The 16,345-nt window shown below is 37.6% G+C and overlaps 1 protein-coding gene across 1 annotated transcript in view; it reads left to right on the forward strand.

Moving 5' to 3' along the window:
* UBE2D1 (ubiquitin conjugating enzyme E2 D1) overlaps window positions 1-16,345 on the forward strand; it is a gene marked incomplete at both ends in the record, with an annotated part of 33,202 nt that overhangs the window by 12,610 nt on the left and 4,247 nt on the right. The window contains 4 exons of the mRNA XM_080699141.1: window positions 11,108-11,171; window positions 11,265-11,296; window positions 14,249-14,326; window positions 15,306-15,411. Of these exons, the coding sequence (XP_080555267.1) occupies window positions 11,108-11,171; window positions 11,265-11,296; window positions 14,249-14,326; window positions 15,306-15,411 (280 nt within the window). The remainder of the gene's footprint in view (window positions 1-11,107; window positions 11,172-11,264; window positions 11,297-14,248; window positions 14,327-15,305; window positions 15,412-16,345) is intronic.

Raw genomic sequence — 16,345 nt, forward strand, 5'->3', positions numbered from 1 at the left:
GTGCAGCTCAGAGGTAGAACACCCCTGGGTTTAATCCCCAGTACCATAAATAAAAAAAAAAAAAATAAAACAGTGCTGGGGCTGTAGCTCAGAAATAAACCTATAATCTATTTGGAATATATTTTTTGTATATGTTTGGAAGCAGGAGGTCAAAGTTAATATTTCTTCCCAATTGACCCTAGTACCACCTACTGTAAAAAATCTTTTCCTTCTACTGTAATGTTGCTCTTTTCATGTTTTAATTTTTTAATTCTGGGCTTGCTGATGTTTCCATTTTCAACATACTGCCAAATAACTGAGGTTAAATAAATATTCATGGGCTCACTCAGGTACCAGACATCATCACTTGTGTTTCCACATCAGAAGTGCTATTTGTTTACCCCCAGATGATGACATCCTTCTCGGGCTTTGAGGAGCGTGTTGTTCATCTCCTTCTTGTGCAGCTTTCCCTGACAGAGCATTACTAAGCTCCAGGAAGCCCACACTCCATTTTACTCTGTGAGTGGTGTCCCTTGGAGTCAGCAATACAGTCCCCTATGACAAAATGCAGTAACCCTTGAATGCCACTTTAAATAACTGGAGAATTTAAAAAATTGTTAGCAAGCATGGTGGCGCACGCTTGTAATCCCAGCATTTGGGAGGCTGAGACCGGAGGATTGCGGTTCACAGACAGCCTCGGCTACTTAGTGAGGCCCTCCGTAACTTAGTGAGACCCTGTTTCAAAATAAAGAATAAAAAGCAGGGCAGGGGGTGTAGCTCAGAGGTCGAATGGGTTCCATCCCCAGACCTGCCCCCCCAAAAAAAAATCGTTAGCTTTTTATGCCTCCAACACATACACATAAAAGTGCTAGCTTTTTCTATGCCTTTTAACACACACGGGTATTTATACAGTTGTCCTTTGGTATCTATGGATACCAAGGAATTCCTTAAATACCCAAATCTGCCAAAGTCAAAGTTCTTTATATAAAATGTCAGTGTTTTCATATAACCAGATATATATCTTCCTATATACTTTAAATCATCTCTAGATTACTTATATTACCTAAAATGATGTAAATGCTATTGTATAAAATAGTTGTTATACTATGCTGTTTAGAGAATAATGACAAAGAAAAAGGTCTGCATGTGTTCAATACCAGTGCACCCCCCTCGCACATTGGATATTTTCTGTCTGCAGTTGCTTGAAGTTAGGTATGGTGGTGCATGCCTGTAGTCACAGACTTGGGAGCCTGAGACAGTGAAATCACTAGTTCAGGGTCAGCTTCAGCAATTCAGTGAGGCCTTCAACAACTTGGTGAAATTCTATTTCAAAAAAAGCAGAAAAAAATTGAGCCGGGGGTATAGCTTGGAGATAGAATGCCCCTCAGTTCAATCCCCAGCAACACACACACACACACACACACACACACACACACACACACTAAAAATAACAAATAAAACAAGGCTGGGGTGTAGTTCACAGGTAGAATGCTCCTGGGTCAACCCCCATTACCACTACGCAAAAAAAGAAAGAAAGGTAATACTGAAGCCAGGCATGGTGGTGCATGCCTGTGAGCCCAGTACTTGGGAGGCTGAGACAGGAGGATCACAGATTTGAGGCCAGCCTCAGCAATTTGTCAAGATCACATGCTTCAAAATAAAGGGGGGAGAGGAGGGGGACATACCTTGGAGTTAGAATGCCCCTGGACTCAATCCCTAGCACCCTGTAAATTAATTAATTAATTAATTAAATGTGTTATTGAAGTGTGTCACCGCAAATTTAAAGGGGTGTATAAGAAGCAAGCTCAGAAGCAATCTTTGTGACATTTCCCAATTCACCATATTTTACAACCTCTTTAAATGTTTCATATATCAGTGTTTATATTTTATTTAGAAGGTAGTTTACATCAGTTATTTTATATTTGGTCTTTAGTAAGTCACTTTTCTGTCTAATAGAAACTTTATTTCCAGGACTCCCTAGATTGTTCTAGACTTTAATGGACACATTCAGAAAGTGACCCTCGAGGCTTAGCATTGCTCTTACAGGGCCTTCTTGGAGGTGCAACTGCTATCGATACTTTTAAGCTTCTAAGAATCTAGAGGACCTCTTTCTTTCAAATGCCTTTCAAACTACCATCTTATGAAGATTTTTTTTCTACACTGAGTAAGTTCTTGAAATTCATGCTCCAGTCTGATCATCAGCAAATGTGCCGGACCAGACTTGGGAGGCGCTTTCTTAGCAGCAGCATCTAATACCATGACATTAAATGTTTGAAACTTCAGAAGGGTAGAATTAAGACGAAGCCATAAAGTTAGACTGATGCCTATTAGAAAGGCTGTGGAAGTACTTACCACGCTTTCATAGTCCAGCTGGTTAAACTGAACATAGGATAGATTTTTTAGAAATCTTCCATGCCACAACCTGCAGCCATTTCTAGCTCTGTTACCAAGAGCTCTAAGACTGGGTTAGCTGAGCACAGCCCTGGATTCCTCTTGGTAGAGCAACCTAAAGCTGTGTCCTAAAAGTAGGTCAGCACCACCCCCAAATAAACAACAAGGAGGGAATATTTAGAGTTATGAGATCTTCTAAACTAGAAACACCAAAACAAATATAATTGCTTTATTTATTTTCCTTTGGATTTTTTTTGTTGTTGTTTGTGCGTTGTGTGTGTGTGTGTGTGTGTGTGTGTGTGTGTGTGTGTGTGTGTGTGTGGTACTGGGGTTCCTGGAAGCCCTTCTACCTCCGGGCTATACTCCCAAGACCTATTTTTTATATTTTTTTATTTGGAAACAGGGTCTCATGAGCCAGCGAGGCTGGCTTTGAACCTGAGCGATCCTCCTGTCTCTGCCTCCCAAGCGCAGGGATTACAAGCGTGTGCCACCACACCCAGCCTCCTTTGGAATTTTGAAAAATTATTTTTATTTTATTATTTGTGTGTATCTGTGACTCTAGATTGTTCAAGATCACACAACTAGTAAAGGTCAGCAGCAAGACTATTTGATTCAAATCTGACTCCAAACCCTTTTTAAAAAAATGACCCTTGGTAGCTGGGCGTGGTGGCGCATGCTTGTAATCCCCACGCTTGGAAGGCTGAGACAGGAGGATTGCACAGGTTCGAAGCCAGCCTCAGCTACTTAGTGAGGCTCTCAGCAACTTAGTGAGACCCTGTTTCCAAATAAAAATATAAAAAATAGGTTTGGGAGTATAGCCTGAAGGTAGAAAGCTCCTGGGTTCCACCCCCAGTACCACCCAAAGGAAAAAAAAAAAAAAATGGCCCTTGGTAGAGCATTTGCCTAGCATGCATAAGATCCTAGATTTAATCCCCAGTTTTTTAATTAAAAACATCTTTTGAGAATGCAGAAGAAGAATGGGGAAGATTTGGTCATGGATAGATATAAGAAAAGTTATTTTAGGAGAAGGAAAATTGTAAAGACCAGAAAACTTAGCCACGTACAGGGAATATCCAAGTTGCTAAATTAGGCCAGTGGTTCTCAAACATTTTGGTCTCAGGACCCCTTAAATATTCATAAAGAGTATTGAGGACCCTAAAGATCTTCTGTTAGTGTTGGATATATCCATTGATATTTACCATATTAAAATTAAAGCAGACATTTAGAAAAAAATAAATAAATAATTACATGTAATCCCAGCATTTGGGACACTGAGATAGGAGGATCGTGGTTCAAGGGCAGCCTCAGCTACTTAGTGAGGCCTCTTGCAACTCAGACTCTCTTTCACCAAGAGTGAATAGGTAGATAACATCTTTCTTGAATTGTAAACTTAATTTTGACCTTACATCCCTTCTAGAAATGTTTTAGAAAACCAGAGTGTTTCTTTGGGGAATCACTAGTAATGTTAATGAAGCGGGGACCTTCCATTGAAAGTTTATGCGTGGGGCTGTATAATGAAAAGATCTTCATTGGTACAGATGAGCCTTTAATAAGCATCAGGAACCAGTGGAATGTTCTAAAGCAGAAGAATGAACTTTTAAATCTGTGCTTTTAGAAGATTATAACTTGCAAGTAATGCATAGAGTATTGGGCAGTAGTTACAGTTGAACTGTAATTCATTTTTGAGGTAACTGTGGTAAACACTGTAATGAGTATTGAGGAAGAATATACTATACTCCACATTTGACTATATGTGAAGGACAAGAGACAGATTCAAACAGCGGCTCTGCATACCTGTAACCCCAGTACTTGGGAGACAGAGACAGGAGACTAAGAGGTTCAAGGCCAGCCTCAGCAATTTAGCAAGGCCCTCAGCAATTCAGTGAAACCTGTTTCAAAACAAAAATAAAATAGAGCTAGAGAGTATATCTCAGAGGTAGAATGCCCCTGGGTCCAATCCCTAGTATAACAAAAAACAAACAATGCTGGGCTTTTGAGCCTGGGATGTGGGTGGTTAATGTCCCATTAATTGATATTTGGAATATGGGAGAAAAGCAAGACTGGAAAAAAGAATAGTTAAGCTTTGGTGTATGTATAAGTTTTTATATGTTTTTGTTTAGAAATAAATTTTAGTATTATGGAAAAGTTGCAAAAATTATATGGGAAGTTCACATATGTCCTTCATCTAACTTGCCATAATATTGACAGCTTAAAATAACTTTATTACATTTCCATTAATTAAACTATAAATCTAACTCAGGATTCAGTTATTGGGTCTTTTTAGTATCTACTCTCCGGTCTGTGACAGTAACTCATTCTTTCATTGTCTTATGAAGTTTTTAATACAAAGAGAAGTGGAGGTTAAAGAACAAAACAAAATAATGTCATTTCATATCCTTTAAAAATACCTGTAATCTAGCCGGGCGTGGTGGCGCACGCTTATAATCCCAGCATTTGGGAGGCTGAGACAGGAGGATCACGATTCGCGGACAGCCTCAGCTACTTAGTGAGGCCCTCCACAACTCAGTAGTGAGACCCTGTTTCAAAATTAAGAATAAAAAATTGGGCAGGGGGTGTAGCTCGGAGGTAGAATGCCTCTTGGTTCCATCCCCAGACACACACACACACACCCTGTAATCTCAGGTACTAAGGTTCAGAGAGAAGGATCAGAGGTTCGAAGTCAGTGAAGTAACTTATAATGAGACCTTGTTTCAAAATAAAAAAATTATGAAGAATTGGAGGTTTAGCTCAGAAGTAAAAATGCCCCTGGTTTCAATCCCTTGTACCACAAAAAGTAATAAAAATAAAAGGCATAAAAACCTGAATCGAAATAATTACATAAGTTGTAAAAAAAATTGAAACACTCAAGTACTTAGGAGGCCGAGACAGGAGGATCACAGATTCAAAGTCAGCCTCAGCAATCTAGTAAGACCCTGTTTCAAAGTAAAAACTAGGGCTGGGGGTATGACTCAGAGTTGGAATGCTCCTGTGTTCAACCCCCAAAGCACAAACACACAAAAAATTGAAACAGTATAGAAGATATTGAGTAAAAAGTAGCAACTTACTCCCAGATGTAACTGCTGTAAAAAGTTTGAATATATCTGATATGTTTATTTTTATTCATGAATAGTTTGTTATATATACCATAAGATTATAGTGAGCATACTGTCCTGTAACCTGTAGTTTTCATTCAAACCCTGTATCACTCAGCATCCTTCCATGTCAATATATACAGATCTGCCTCATTCATTTAAATTGTTGCCATAGTATGTGCACATTGTTTATGAAATGGTACTCTTTTGATGGACCATTAAGTTATTCTTGGTTTTTTATACTTACACAAGATGCTACACTAAATGCCCTTATATATGTAGCTTTGACGATTCACCTAGTTATCTCTATGAAGTGAATTACTAGATCAGTGGACTATATTTATTTTCTACTTTCACAGTTATTCCAGACTGCCTCCAAAATTGAATGGCATGTTTATTTCCCCGCACAGCTGTGAATGGAAGTATTCTAGTCTGTTAACAATGGTTTGGTTTGGGTGAAGAACTGGTGGGTGTTTAACTATACATTGTGCTCTTTATTTTTTTTCCCTGCAAATCACTGTTTTACTTTTATCACTCACACACACACACACACACACACACACACACACACACTCCTTAATTTTTTAAAAAGAATGATTTCAAATGCCTTGACTTTGAAGTCTTTTTTATTTTAGCATGATATAAAAAGCTGGCAGGAGCAGGAAAGGGGAGGCTCACCAAGTGCTGTATGTATGTATGTTTCCATCACTCTGAACTTCATTATGAGATTACAATGTACCAATACAAGCATATTTTTTAAAAATATATAAAGGCCAGCCGGGCATGGTGGCACACACTTGTAATCCCAGCATTCAGGAGGCTGAGACAGGAGGATCATGGTTCTCTGACAAGCCTCAGCTACTTAGTGAGGCCCCCACAATTAGACCCTGTTTCAAAATAAAGAATACAAAATAGAGCAGGGGGTGTAATTTGGAGGTCAAATGTCAAATGTCCCTGGGTTCCATCCCCAGACCTGCCCCCCCAACACACACACACACACACACACACACACACACACACACACACACATACATATACATATACATATACATATACATATACATATACATATACATATATATAGGTATGGCCATGAAGAAGTCTAGACAAAGGCCTCAGGGGCTCATGAAGTAATTACTAATAGGCTTTCCAAAGGTGCATCTTAGATTTCAGGGTAGTGGTAGAACGGAAAGAAGTGTGCAGGGAGTGGGAGTCTAGGGAGTACCTCATTCTTTATAAAGGCTTGCATTATCAGAGTTGACCCTCATGAAGTAATTACTAATAGGCTTTCCAAAGGTGCATCTTAGATTTCAGGGTAGTGGTAGAACGGAAAGAAGTGTGCAGGGAGTGGGAGTCTAGGGAGTACCTCATTCTTTATAAAGGCTTGCATTATCAGAGTTGACCCTGGCTTGTTTGAGTATTGTGTGGTCTTGAACAAACCAGATAATTCAGTGTCATTTCTTACAAATTAGGGAAGAGGAGCAAGGGAGGAGACTGCTAATCCTGGCATATCCTTTGGGAATAACTAAAGAACCACTGAATTATTTTCAATATCAAATATGTGGCTGTGGTAGAAAGAATGCCAGTTACAGCAGAGAAAGTGTAAATCAGATAAGGTGGCTTGTAAAGAACTGAGTGAGTAGTCCTCATCTAAAAGTATGTCGGGTGCTGGATAGACTTCAGAGAAAAAAGTGGAGATTTGGTTTGGTTGGTTGTAGTTTTTGTTAGTTTTATATTTTCATCTCACTAGCACATCTCAGAATTTTCTAAAGCATCTTCATTTTCCTATTTTTAAAATTTAAGATCTGTATTTTGGGTAGACAAGGACGGTGTATGTATATTTCTGCCTTTTGTTTTCTGTTGGTCATTCTGACTTGAATAAATGGATAATAGCTTCAGTTACAAGTTTCCAAACAATATAACAAGGTATATTTCTAGATGTTTGGATTGGCAAAGGGCTACAGCATTAGAAATCTAGGCTGACCTAAAATGTCTAGGATATGTAAGTCTCCTCACTAAAGCATTACAGTAATTATTAGTAAAAATGATCAGTGTGAATATTAAGAATATTAAGAATTTTTGATAGGATGTGAGCTCTCTTTCCTTTAATATCAAGCTTTAAGTAGACAACTTAAGAATATACCCTTTGCAGGCAATTGCTTGTTGGTTTTGTCTCTATCTTCCTTTACCCACCCTTCTAAAGAGGATGTAGAGTCAGGATATAACCAGAGTAACTATTTTTACATAATACTTTAAAGGGTTTTGAAAAACAATTGAACATTTGAAGTTTGAATGTGGTTTAAAGCTATTTCAATTAAAATTTGGTTTTTGATTGTCCTGCTAACAAAATTCATTTGCTTATATTTGTATACATGTATGATTTACTCACATATACATTATTTCTATATAAAATATATACATGCAAATTTATTAATGATATTTTTAAACCACATTGAGAGACTGTCCTTTTCTAGTTAAAATGAGAAAAAAGAACTACCATTGACATTCATGTTGGAAAAACCCAACATGAATAATTTCAGAAGCAGTCTTCCAAAACCCCAAATTAGAAAATTGATATAAGGCACAATCATGGGGTTATGACCTAGGAGCTGCCCTTCCCCCTTTCTTTTACACTATTTAGATCAGTATATTCTGCTACTAGAGAATTGGATGGTGGTTATTAACTCCATATTCTCTTAACATTTATTTGAATGTTCACTGTATACCAGAGACTATGACACATATGTGTCATTTCACTTGATCATCATAAGACTGTAGGTGTTAGTAATAAACCTTTACATGAAAAAGAAAACAGGCTTGGAGTGAAGAAATTACCTTCCTGAGATCACGTGGCAAGTAGTGGTGGTCCTCAGATTTGAATTTCACAGCCTTGCTTTTAACCAGAGTAGCTAAGTCAGAGACTGAAATCCTTCTGTTTTTGCTTAATTTTACATAGACCAAATTAATTTTTGTTTTAGAAGCAACAAAAATGGAAATTCCCAGCTACACTGAAAAAGGGTTTGGAGGGAGACCGGTCTTTTGTATCACCTTCTGAGCAAGCCTTTTCCTCCCACACCCTCCTCCCTGTTTGTCTCTAACCAGAGCAATGAATGTATTGCTGAAATTAACATATTGCAGTGATTCTAATGTGCACGTCATTCATATTTTAATCTTTTGAAGCCTTGATACATCTTAAAATTGGTGATGTACTAAAATTAATTGGCAGCAACTTTCCTTAATTATTGGTACATACAATAAGTGTGCAGTTTACAGTTGATGACATCTTAGATTTGATAAAATGAAGTATTTATTTCTGTCTCCCCACAGAAATATTTACATCATTCCCACCAGCTAAATACAGTGAATTTTTTATTTCTAGCCACGCTTTCTTTTAAGTTCCAACCCTGTATGTTGAACTAAATTTTTTCTTGATATCACAAGGATCATAGATTCAACATGTCAATCCTTCATCTTATAGTTGTCCCAACTCAGTAATGACAATTTTCATTTGTACATATGTGAAGCTAAAAATTAAAAAGCCAGACTACCTGGGTTTGAATTCCATTTCTACCCCATCATATTTATATGAGCATACAGTGAAGTGTCTCTTACTCTTTATAAAATGGTGAACATAAAAACACCTACCTCCAAGGACTGTTAGATGACCAAGACCCTGAGTAAATGTCAGCTGCCACTAATCTTCCTTAGACATACCTGGGCTCTCCTGACTCCACAATAACTCACCACCAGATCCTGTGACAGGACCTTCAGACTATCTCTGGCCACTGGTGGACTTTTGTCTCAGTGCTGCTTCTCCTGTCTAATCCCCTATTTCTTCTGACCCTAGAAACTCATTTTGTACCTTCTCCCTTTTTCTCATATTTAAGGTGAAACCTATCCTTTAAGTTGGAGCATGGCACTTTGGCAAATTCCCCACAATGCACTCAGTATAACCCCCCAAATCCTTAATGGGCGTGTCCTGTTCTCTCTTCTCTGCCTGGCTTCTGCCTCCCATGCCTTCCAGTGACACTTACCTTCCCAACACCAGCTCCCACTCATCCCTCGAGTTGAGCTTACATGTCACTTCCTCAGAGACATGCCTTGATCTTCCAAACTAAATTGGGTTCTTCAGTTAGTCTCTCATATACAATTTGTATCTTTCTTCATAATGGGTGATCAGTTCCTCCACAGCAGAGGCCAAGGAAGTTAACTGACAGCACCGCACAGGTATTTGTTAGAGCTGGGATTCCAGGCCAAGGCTGGCTAAGGGGAAGCCAGGCCCTGCCTGTGATGCACCTCCTGCTGCCTGGAGAGCAGCAATCATTGTGTGAGGTTTTCAAACAGGGCCTGACTGCTCTTCTCCTTTCTTTCCACTTACTCTTCGAGTTCTTTATAAATGACCATCTTGCCAAGCCTTCACGTTCCCAAATAACCTCTTAGAGCAGGACCTGAGTGTTTTTGTTGTTTGCTTGGTGCTGGAGATTCAACCCAGGGCCTCATGCTTGAGCTACACCCCCATCTGGGACCTACTTTTAATTTAGTATCTACCAGGCACTTATATAAATTGCTTTGCATACAGTAGATACTAATTAAATGTTTTTGTCTTAGGGTGTTAGAGAAAAGCAATATTTTAATCTGTGTAATTTTTTTAGGGATTGGGGCTATCTCATAAAAGAATTTAATACCTTCCATACTCTTCTTCCAATCAATGGCAGAGTACATTTTGTTTTCTTATTTTAAATAGAACTACATAAAATAATTTTAAAATAGAGTTTTGAGCTGTGTATGGTGGTACACGCTTGTTTTCCCAGCATTTGGGAAACTGAGACAGGATTTCAGGTTCACAGCCAAGCCTCAGCTACTTAGTGAGGCCCTTTGCCACTCAGTGAGATCCTGTTTCAAAATAAAGAATAAAAACTAGGACTAGGAGTATAGCTCAGAGGTAGAATGCCCCTGGGTTCAATCCCCAGTACCGCAAAAAATAAATAAGCTGGGCGTGGTGATGCATGCTTGTAATCCAGCAGCTTGGGAGGCTGAGACAGGAGGATTGAAGACAGCCTCGGCTACTTAGTGAGGCTGTCAGCAACTTAATGAGACCCTGTTTCCAAATAAATTATAAAATAGGGCTGGGTGTAGCCCAGAGGTAGAAAGCCCCTAGGTTCCACCCCTGAGCACCACAAATAAATAAATAAATAAATGAATATTTCTAGTTTTTGGTTTTGTCTTGTTATGTCGTGCTGGGAATCCAACTCAGGGCCCAGTGCATGCTAGGTACGTATCTATGGCAGAGCTACATTTCTTGTACCAATAGTTTTTGTTTGTTTGGTGTGTGTGTGTGTGTGTGTGTGTGTGTGTGTGTGTGTGTGTGTCTTTTTTCTTTTTCCTGTGGTACTTACTGGGGATTTAGCCCAGAAGCTTTCTACTCTGAGCTATACCCCCAGCCCCTTTTATTTTGAAACAGAGCCTCACTAAGTTGCTGAAGCTTGCCTTGGAACTATAATCCTCCTGTCTTAGGCTCCCAAGTTGTATTAGAGGATTACAGGTGTGCACTTCCACACTGGGCAATAGGTTGTGTCTTAATTAATTATTCTGTGTTTCCTTGGAAAGAGGAAAAATTAACCGTATGCATTTTTGCTTTCCTTCAGGAATTAAGTGATCTGCAACGGGACCCGCCTGCTCACTGTTCAGCCGGACCTGTGGGAGATGACTGTAAGCTTTGCTCTCTTGCTAGGATTTTGCTACCATTAAAAATACAGGTTTGACCATTTTTAAATGACTCCAAAACTCCTTTGTTTGTTTCAGTGTTCCACTGGCAAGCAACTATTATGGGGCCTGTAAGTATGACTCATATATGTCAAATTAACTCCCTTCCAACACTGCATTCTTGCCTTTTCACCTTTGACCAGATATTTGTGACTAAGGTCAAGTTTTCTTGTACTCTGAATTACCCAAGAAGCAAAATAAGATTAAGGGTTTGCGATGATTTTATAAAGCATAGGTGGCAAATACTAGGATCACTGCAATATCTTCGTTTGCCAACTCCTTGACCATTACACACAGTGAGGCATCACCACACCTTGCAACCACACTGTTTGCTTTATTTTAAGACACAGAGAGCCAGTTGTTTATAGCTAAGCAGAGTCATTCTCACACCCACAGTTTTAATGGGTTAGAAACAAAGTGTAATCCAGAAATGGAGTTCCTACAAGTTTTAAGCACCAGTTTGCAGTTAAGTTTTATCACTGTCTTTATCTGAAAAAAATTTAATTAATATTGCAATGGGTTGCCTCTACCACCTTTTGAGTTTGCTGCTTTTAATTTTGTTGCACTGTCTTGAACTACTCAAAATTACCTACTCTTCTATAATTGACTATTTTTTATGTGTGTATTACTGAGTATTGTACTCAGAGGTACTTCTAAACTTTATCTCTGAGCCACAGGGTCTTGCTAAGTTGCTCAGGCCTCCAACTTGGTGATCCTCCTGTCTTAGCCTCCAGAGTAGCTAGAATTGGAATTATGGGGAGGCACTACCATATGCCAAGCAATAATTATATTTTCTTAATGCTGATTACCTTTATTAATATTTATTTCTTACACCTGAGAGTCAATTATAATTTGAAACATACTTTTTTTCCTATGAAGAAAAATCTGATTACATAAGAATAGGCTCGCCGGGCGTGGTGGCGCACGCTTGTAATCCCCGCTCTTAGGAGGCAGAGATAGGAGGATCGCGCAGGTTCAAAGCCAGCCGCGCTGGCGTAAGAGACCCTGTTTCAAAAATATAAAATAGGTCTGGGAGTGTAGCCCGGAGGTAGAAGGGCTTCCAGGAACCCCAGTACCACCAAAAAAAAAAAAAAAAAAGAGAGAGAGAGAATAGGCTTTGTCAGCTCAAATCTGCTTTCATGTTACAGTAGTAACATGTTTTTATGGATTTCATTCTCTCACCCTCCTATGAAGGTGCCTTGCCTAGTAAATTATAGAGTTTTTAATCATATTACCTTGTGTCTAACTTGAAACCAAAAGCTAAAAAAGTATTGAGTTTCAAAGCAAGATTCCTAAGAAATTGTCTTAAATTACTAAATTATTTATTAGATTGTTATATTAAAGGGTAAAAAATGCAATGTGTTTATATAACAATTTTCAGTAAACTTCTAGCTGTTTCTGTTTGTTTTTCATTACTTAGTAAGAACCTTTAAAAACTATCTTTTAAAGGTATACTCTTACCCTTTGAATGATAGCCTGTCATAAATATTTCTTAGGTGAATCACATGTAGCAGATGATTACAGTTGTATTATTCATACCTCATTTATTTTAGAAATGTAAACATGTACTCTACAGTATTCTATAGTAACACTTGAATGTCTAAGCAGACCATATTTATTGTTGTAATTTGCTTACATTTTCTATATTCCTTATAATTTATGGAGAAATTTATATGTATATATAATAATGGTAATTATATAATACAGTACTCTATGTATGTAGAAACTTAGGGAAAAAGTAATGACAATTTTTACTATTATTGACAAAATGTTAATATAGCATGGTATATTTAATTAAGTATGAGTGAATTAAGATAGAATTTAGGTGTACTTTTTGTTTTCCTTTTTAGTCTTCCTTTTCTATTTGTAATGTTATAAATATTTTCTAATGGCCATTAAAATATGACCAAATTTAAATCCTCTTATAAAGTTGATTCCTAATTTGATAGTGCTGTGAATATTAAAGTTATTTACTTTTGCCTTGGACTTTTTTTTGCAATTTCAACATTATTTTACAGACTGTTATTAAAGATTATTTATTTATTTATTTATTTATTTATGGATTGAGGATTTAATCTAGGGGAATTCTACTCCTGAGCCACATACCCAGCCCTATTTTTTTTTTTTTAATTTAGAAATAGGGTCTCATTAAGTTGTTAAGGGCCTTGAGGAGTTGCTGAGGCTAGCCTCCAACCTGCAAGATCCTCCTGTCTCAGCCTTCAAGTACTGGGATTACAGGCATACATCACTGTGCCTGCCTTTAAATGAAGATTTGAGGAATAAATTGTCACTTAGCTGTTTCTTTTCAGAGCCTGGGTGTCTTTTTTTCTTTCTTTCTTTCTTTTTTTTTTTTTTTTTTTTGTGGTACTGGGGTTCCTGGAAACCCTTCTACTTCTGGGCTACACTCCCAGACCTATTTTATATATATTTTTTATTTGGAAACAGGGTTTCTTAAGCCAGCATGGCTGGCTTCGAACCCGCGCGATCATCCTGTCTCCGCCTCCCAAGCGTGGGGATTACAAGCGTGCGCCACCATGCGCGGCAAGCCTGGGTTTCTTATGTTCTCAATTCTGGGCTCTTCAGTAACCACTGGAACTTAAGTTTTATAAATAAAAGGTGAATACTAGCCCCAACCCCTCTTGATTGCTGCTATAGAAAATTATCCTTTCTCATAGGATTCTTCATGTATATTCAGACCTTTAAAAATGTGCACTCATAAACAGATTTTCTTGGGCAAGCCACACTACTGTGTGTGTCTATTTTTTTTGTTGTTGTTTTAAATTTTATGATACTGGTATGATTGTTGGAAAATCCTCTTCCTTTCCTGCAAAGGGAAGCCCATTCTCAAGGTAAGTAATTGAATTTGGGACATATCAATTACATTTTTTTCAAACTGATAATATTTGATGAAAGCATTTAAAATATGATGGCATTTCTTAAACTAATAATATTGGGAAAATATTTTAGTTATTAAATAAATACAGTAACCAAACATTGGTGCACTTTTTTTTTTGTAATTTCAGCCTGATAGCGCATACCAAGGTGGAGTCTTCTTTCTCACTGTACATTTTCCAACAGACTATCCTTTTAAGCCACCAAAGGTATTTTTTATTTTTATGATTGATGTGACTCTCTGTCAGGGATTTTATTCTTTTTCCAGAGATGGTTTCATGATGTCAAAGACCATGGGTAGGTTAACATGCTTAAGGTGTTTTGTAAAGCCAATGAATCTAAATACATGTCCTTACTCAAACATATTGTTTCTGTAAAACAAAGACCTATATCTATTATGCTATAAATTGTTTTGCCTTTCTTTTCTTCCTTATTAAATATGTGTAGTTTTATAGATAAAATCAGACTGTTCACAGGATTAGCTTTCCAAAGTAAACCCTTTTTTTCAAATCCCTTTAAGTATTCAATAAACATTTATTGAGCACCTACCATGTTCTGCTAATTGGGGAATGCAAAAGTAAATATGGCATAGGCCCTTTATTTAATGCAGGGGGAGATAAAAACATATTCTTACTAGATTTAATTTAGATGAAGTGTAATGAGGAAAACCCTGATTAAAATTGTATTTATGGCAAGACATGACAGCACCTCTTGAGGAAGATTAGGATTCTTGGTAGATGTCTCAAGACAGGTAATACACTGAGGCTTCTCACTTTTCCCTTGAAACAGCATCAGCAGCAGGTTTTGTAGATCCAAGTGGCACTTTATATATTACTGGTAGTTAAGAAAAGGAATACTTTAAGGTATGATGAAAGCCAGACTAAATACTTCACATGCTACTCAACCAGTCATACTAGCTACTAATAGAGACCTATTTAGTACACTCCCCCAAATACTTCTTAATTCCTTATGGAGGGAATAAAAGAAATGAGTTATTTGCTTACAATTCCCAGGACTTAAAGTGCATATAGCCCAAAGTAAATGCTCATTCAGCTTGCATGGAATGTGTTGCTCCTATGAGGCAATGTAAAGTTGAAGATATTTTACCCTACAGAAAACTGGTTCTGTGTTGTTCATAGTTCATAGATTGTCATATTTTCTGTTTTTTTGTTTTGTTTTTGTGTTTAGATTGCTTTCACAACAAAAATTTACCATCCAAATATAAACAGTAATGGAAGTATTTGTCTTGATATACTGAGGTCACAATGGTCACCAGCTTTGACTGTATCAAAAGGTAATTTCATTTATCAAATTTAAAACAGTTGATAACAGCCAGATGGGAAAAATGCATTTCCAGTGTCTAGAGACCAAAGTTTCAAATAAAAACAAACTGATCTGTGCTTTCTCCTGCTGTTCTGATTTTGCTTTACTCTTATAACTCTTACATTACTCTGGCTTTCAGCAGTTAGCTTTTGGGGTGTTTAGGGTATGAATGGCCAAGTCTAAATGAAATGGGAATAGATTTAAAATATTAGAGCCAGAATTTTGAGAATAAGTCTATTAGCATTATTCTTTTAATTTAGATTTCCTCCTTTCTTTCTTTGTTTCTTTCTTAAAGAATAAGAGATAGTAGTCGGGCGTGGTGGCACATGCTTGTAATCCCAGCATTACGGAGGCTCAGACAGGAATTGCAGTTTCAGGACAGCCTCAGCTACTCAGTAAGGCCCTTTGCAACTCAGAACCCTTTTCAAAAGAAAGAATATAAATAGGGCTGGAGGTGTAGCTTGAAGATAAAATGCTCCTGGGTTCCATCTCCAGTACCGCAAAAAGAGAAAAAAAAGATAGTAACATAAAGATTATAGAATCAAGCATGGTGGCACATGCAAATAATCCTAGTACTTGAGAAACGGAGACAGGAAGATTGGAGGTTTGAGATCTGCCTCAGCAACTTAGCAAGACCCTGTTTCAAGAGAGAGAGAGAAAGAGAGAGAGAGAGAGAAAGAGGGAGGGAGGGAGGGAGGAGAGAGGAGAGGAGGGAAGGGAAGGGAAGGGAAGGTTAGGTTTTGGTACCCATTCATTTTCCCATTCATTAAATGGAACTTTTGACAATAATGAGTAAAACCATGTAACTGTTTTACATTATCCATTATCCAAAAAATAAGATTTGGCTGTATTTATTTATCATTGATCTTAAATAATAAAATAAGTGGTTTAAAAGGAATGGCATT

This window comes from Muscardinus avellanarius (genome assembly GCF_963383645.1).
Source record: "Muscardinus avellanarius genome assembly, chromosome: 7".
In the NCBI taxonomy this organism is placed as follows: Eukaryota; Metazoa; Chordata; class Mammalia; order Rodentia; family Gliridae; genus Muscardinus; species Muscardinus avellanarius.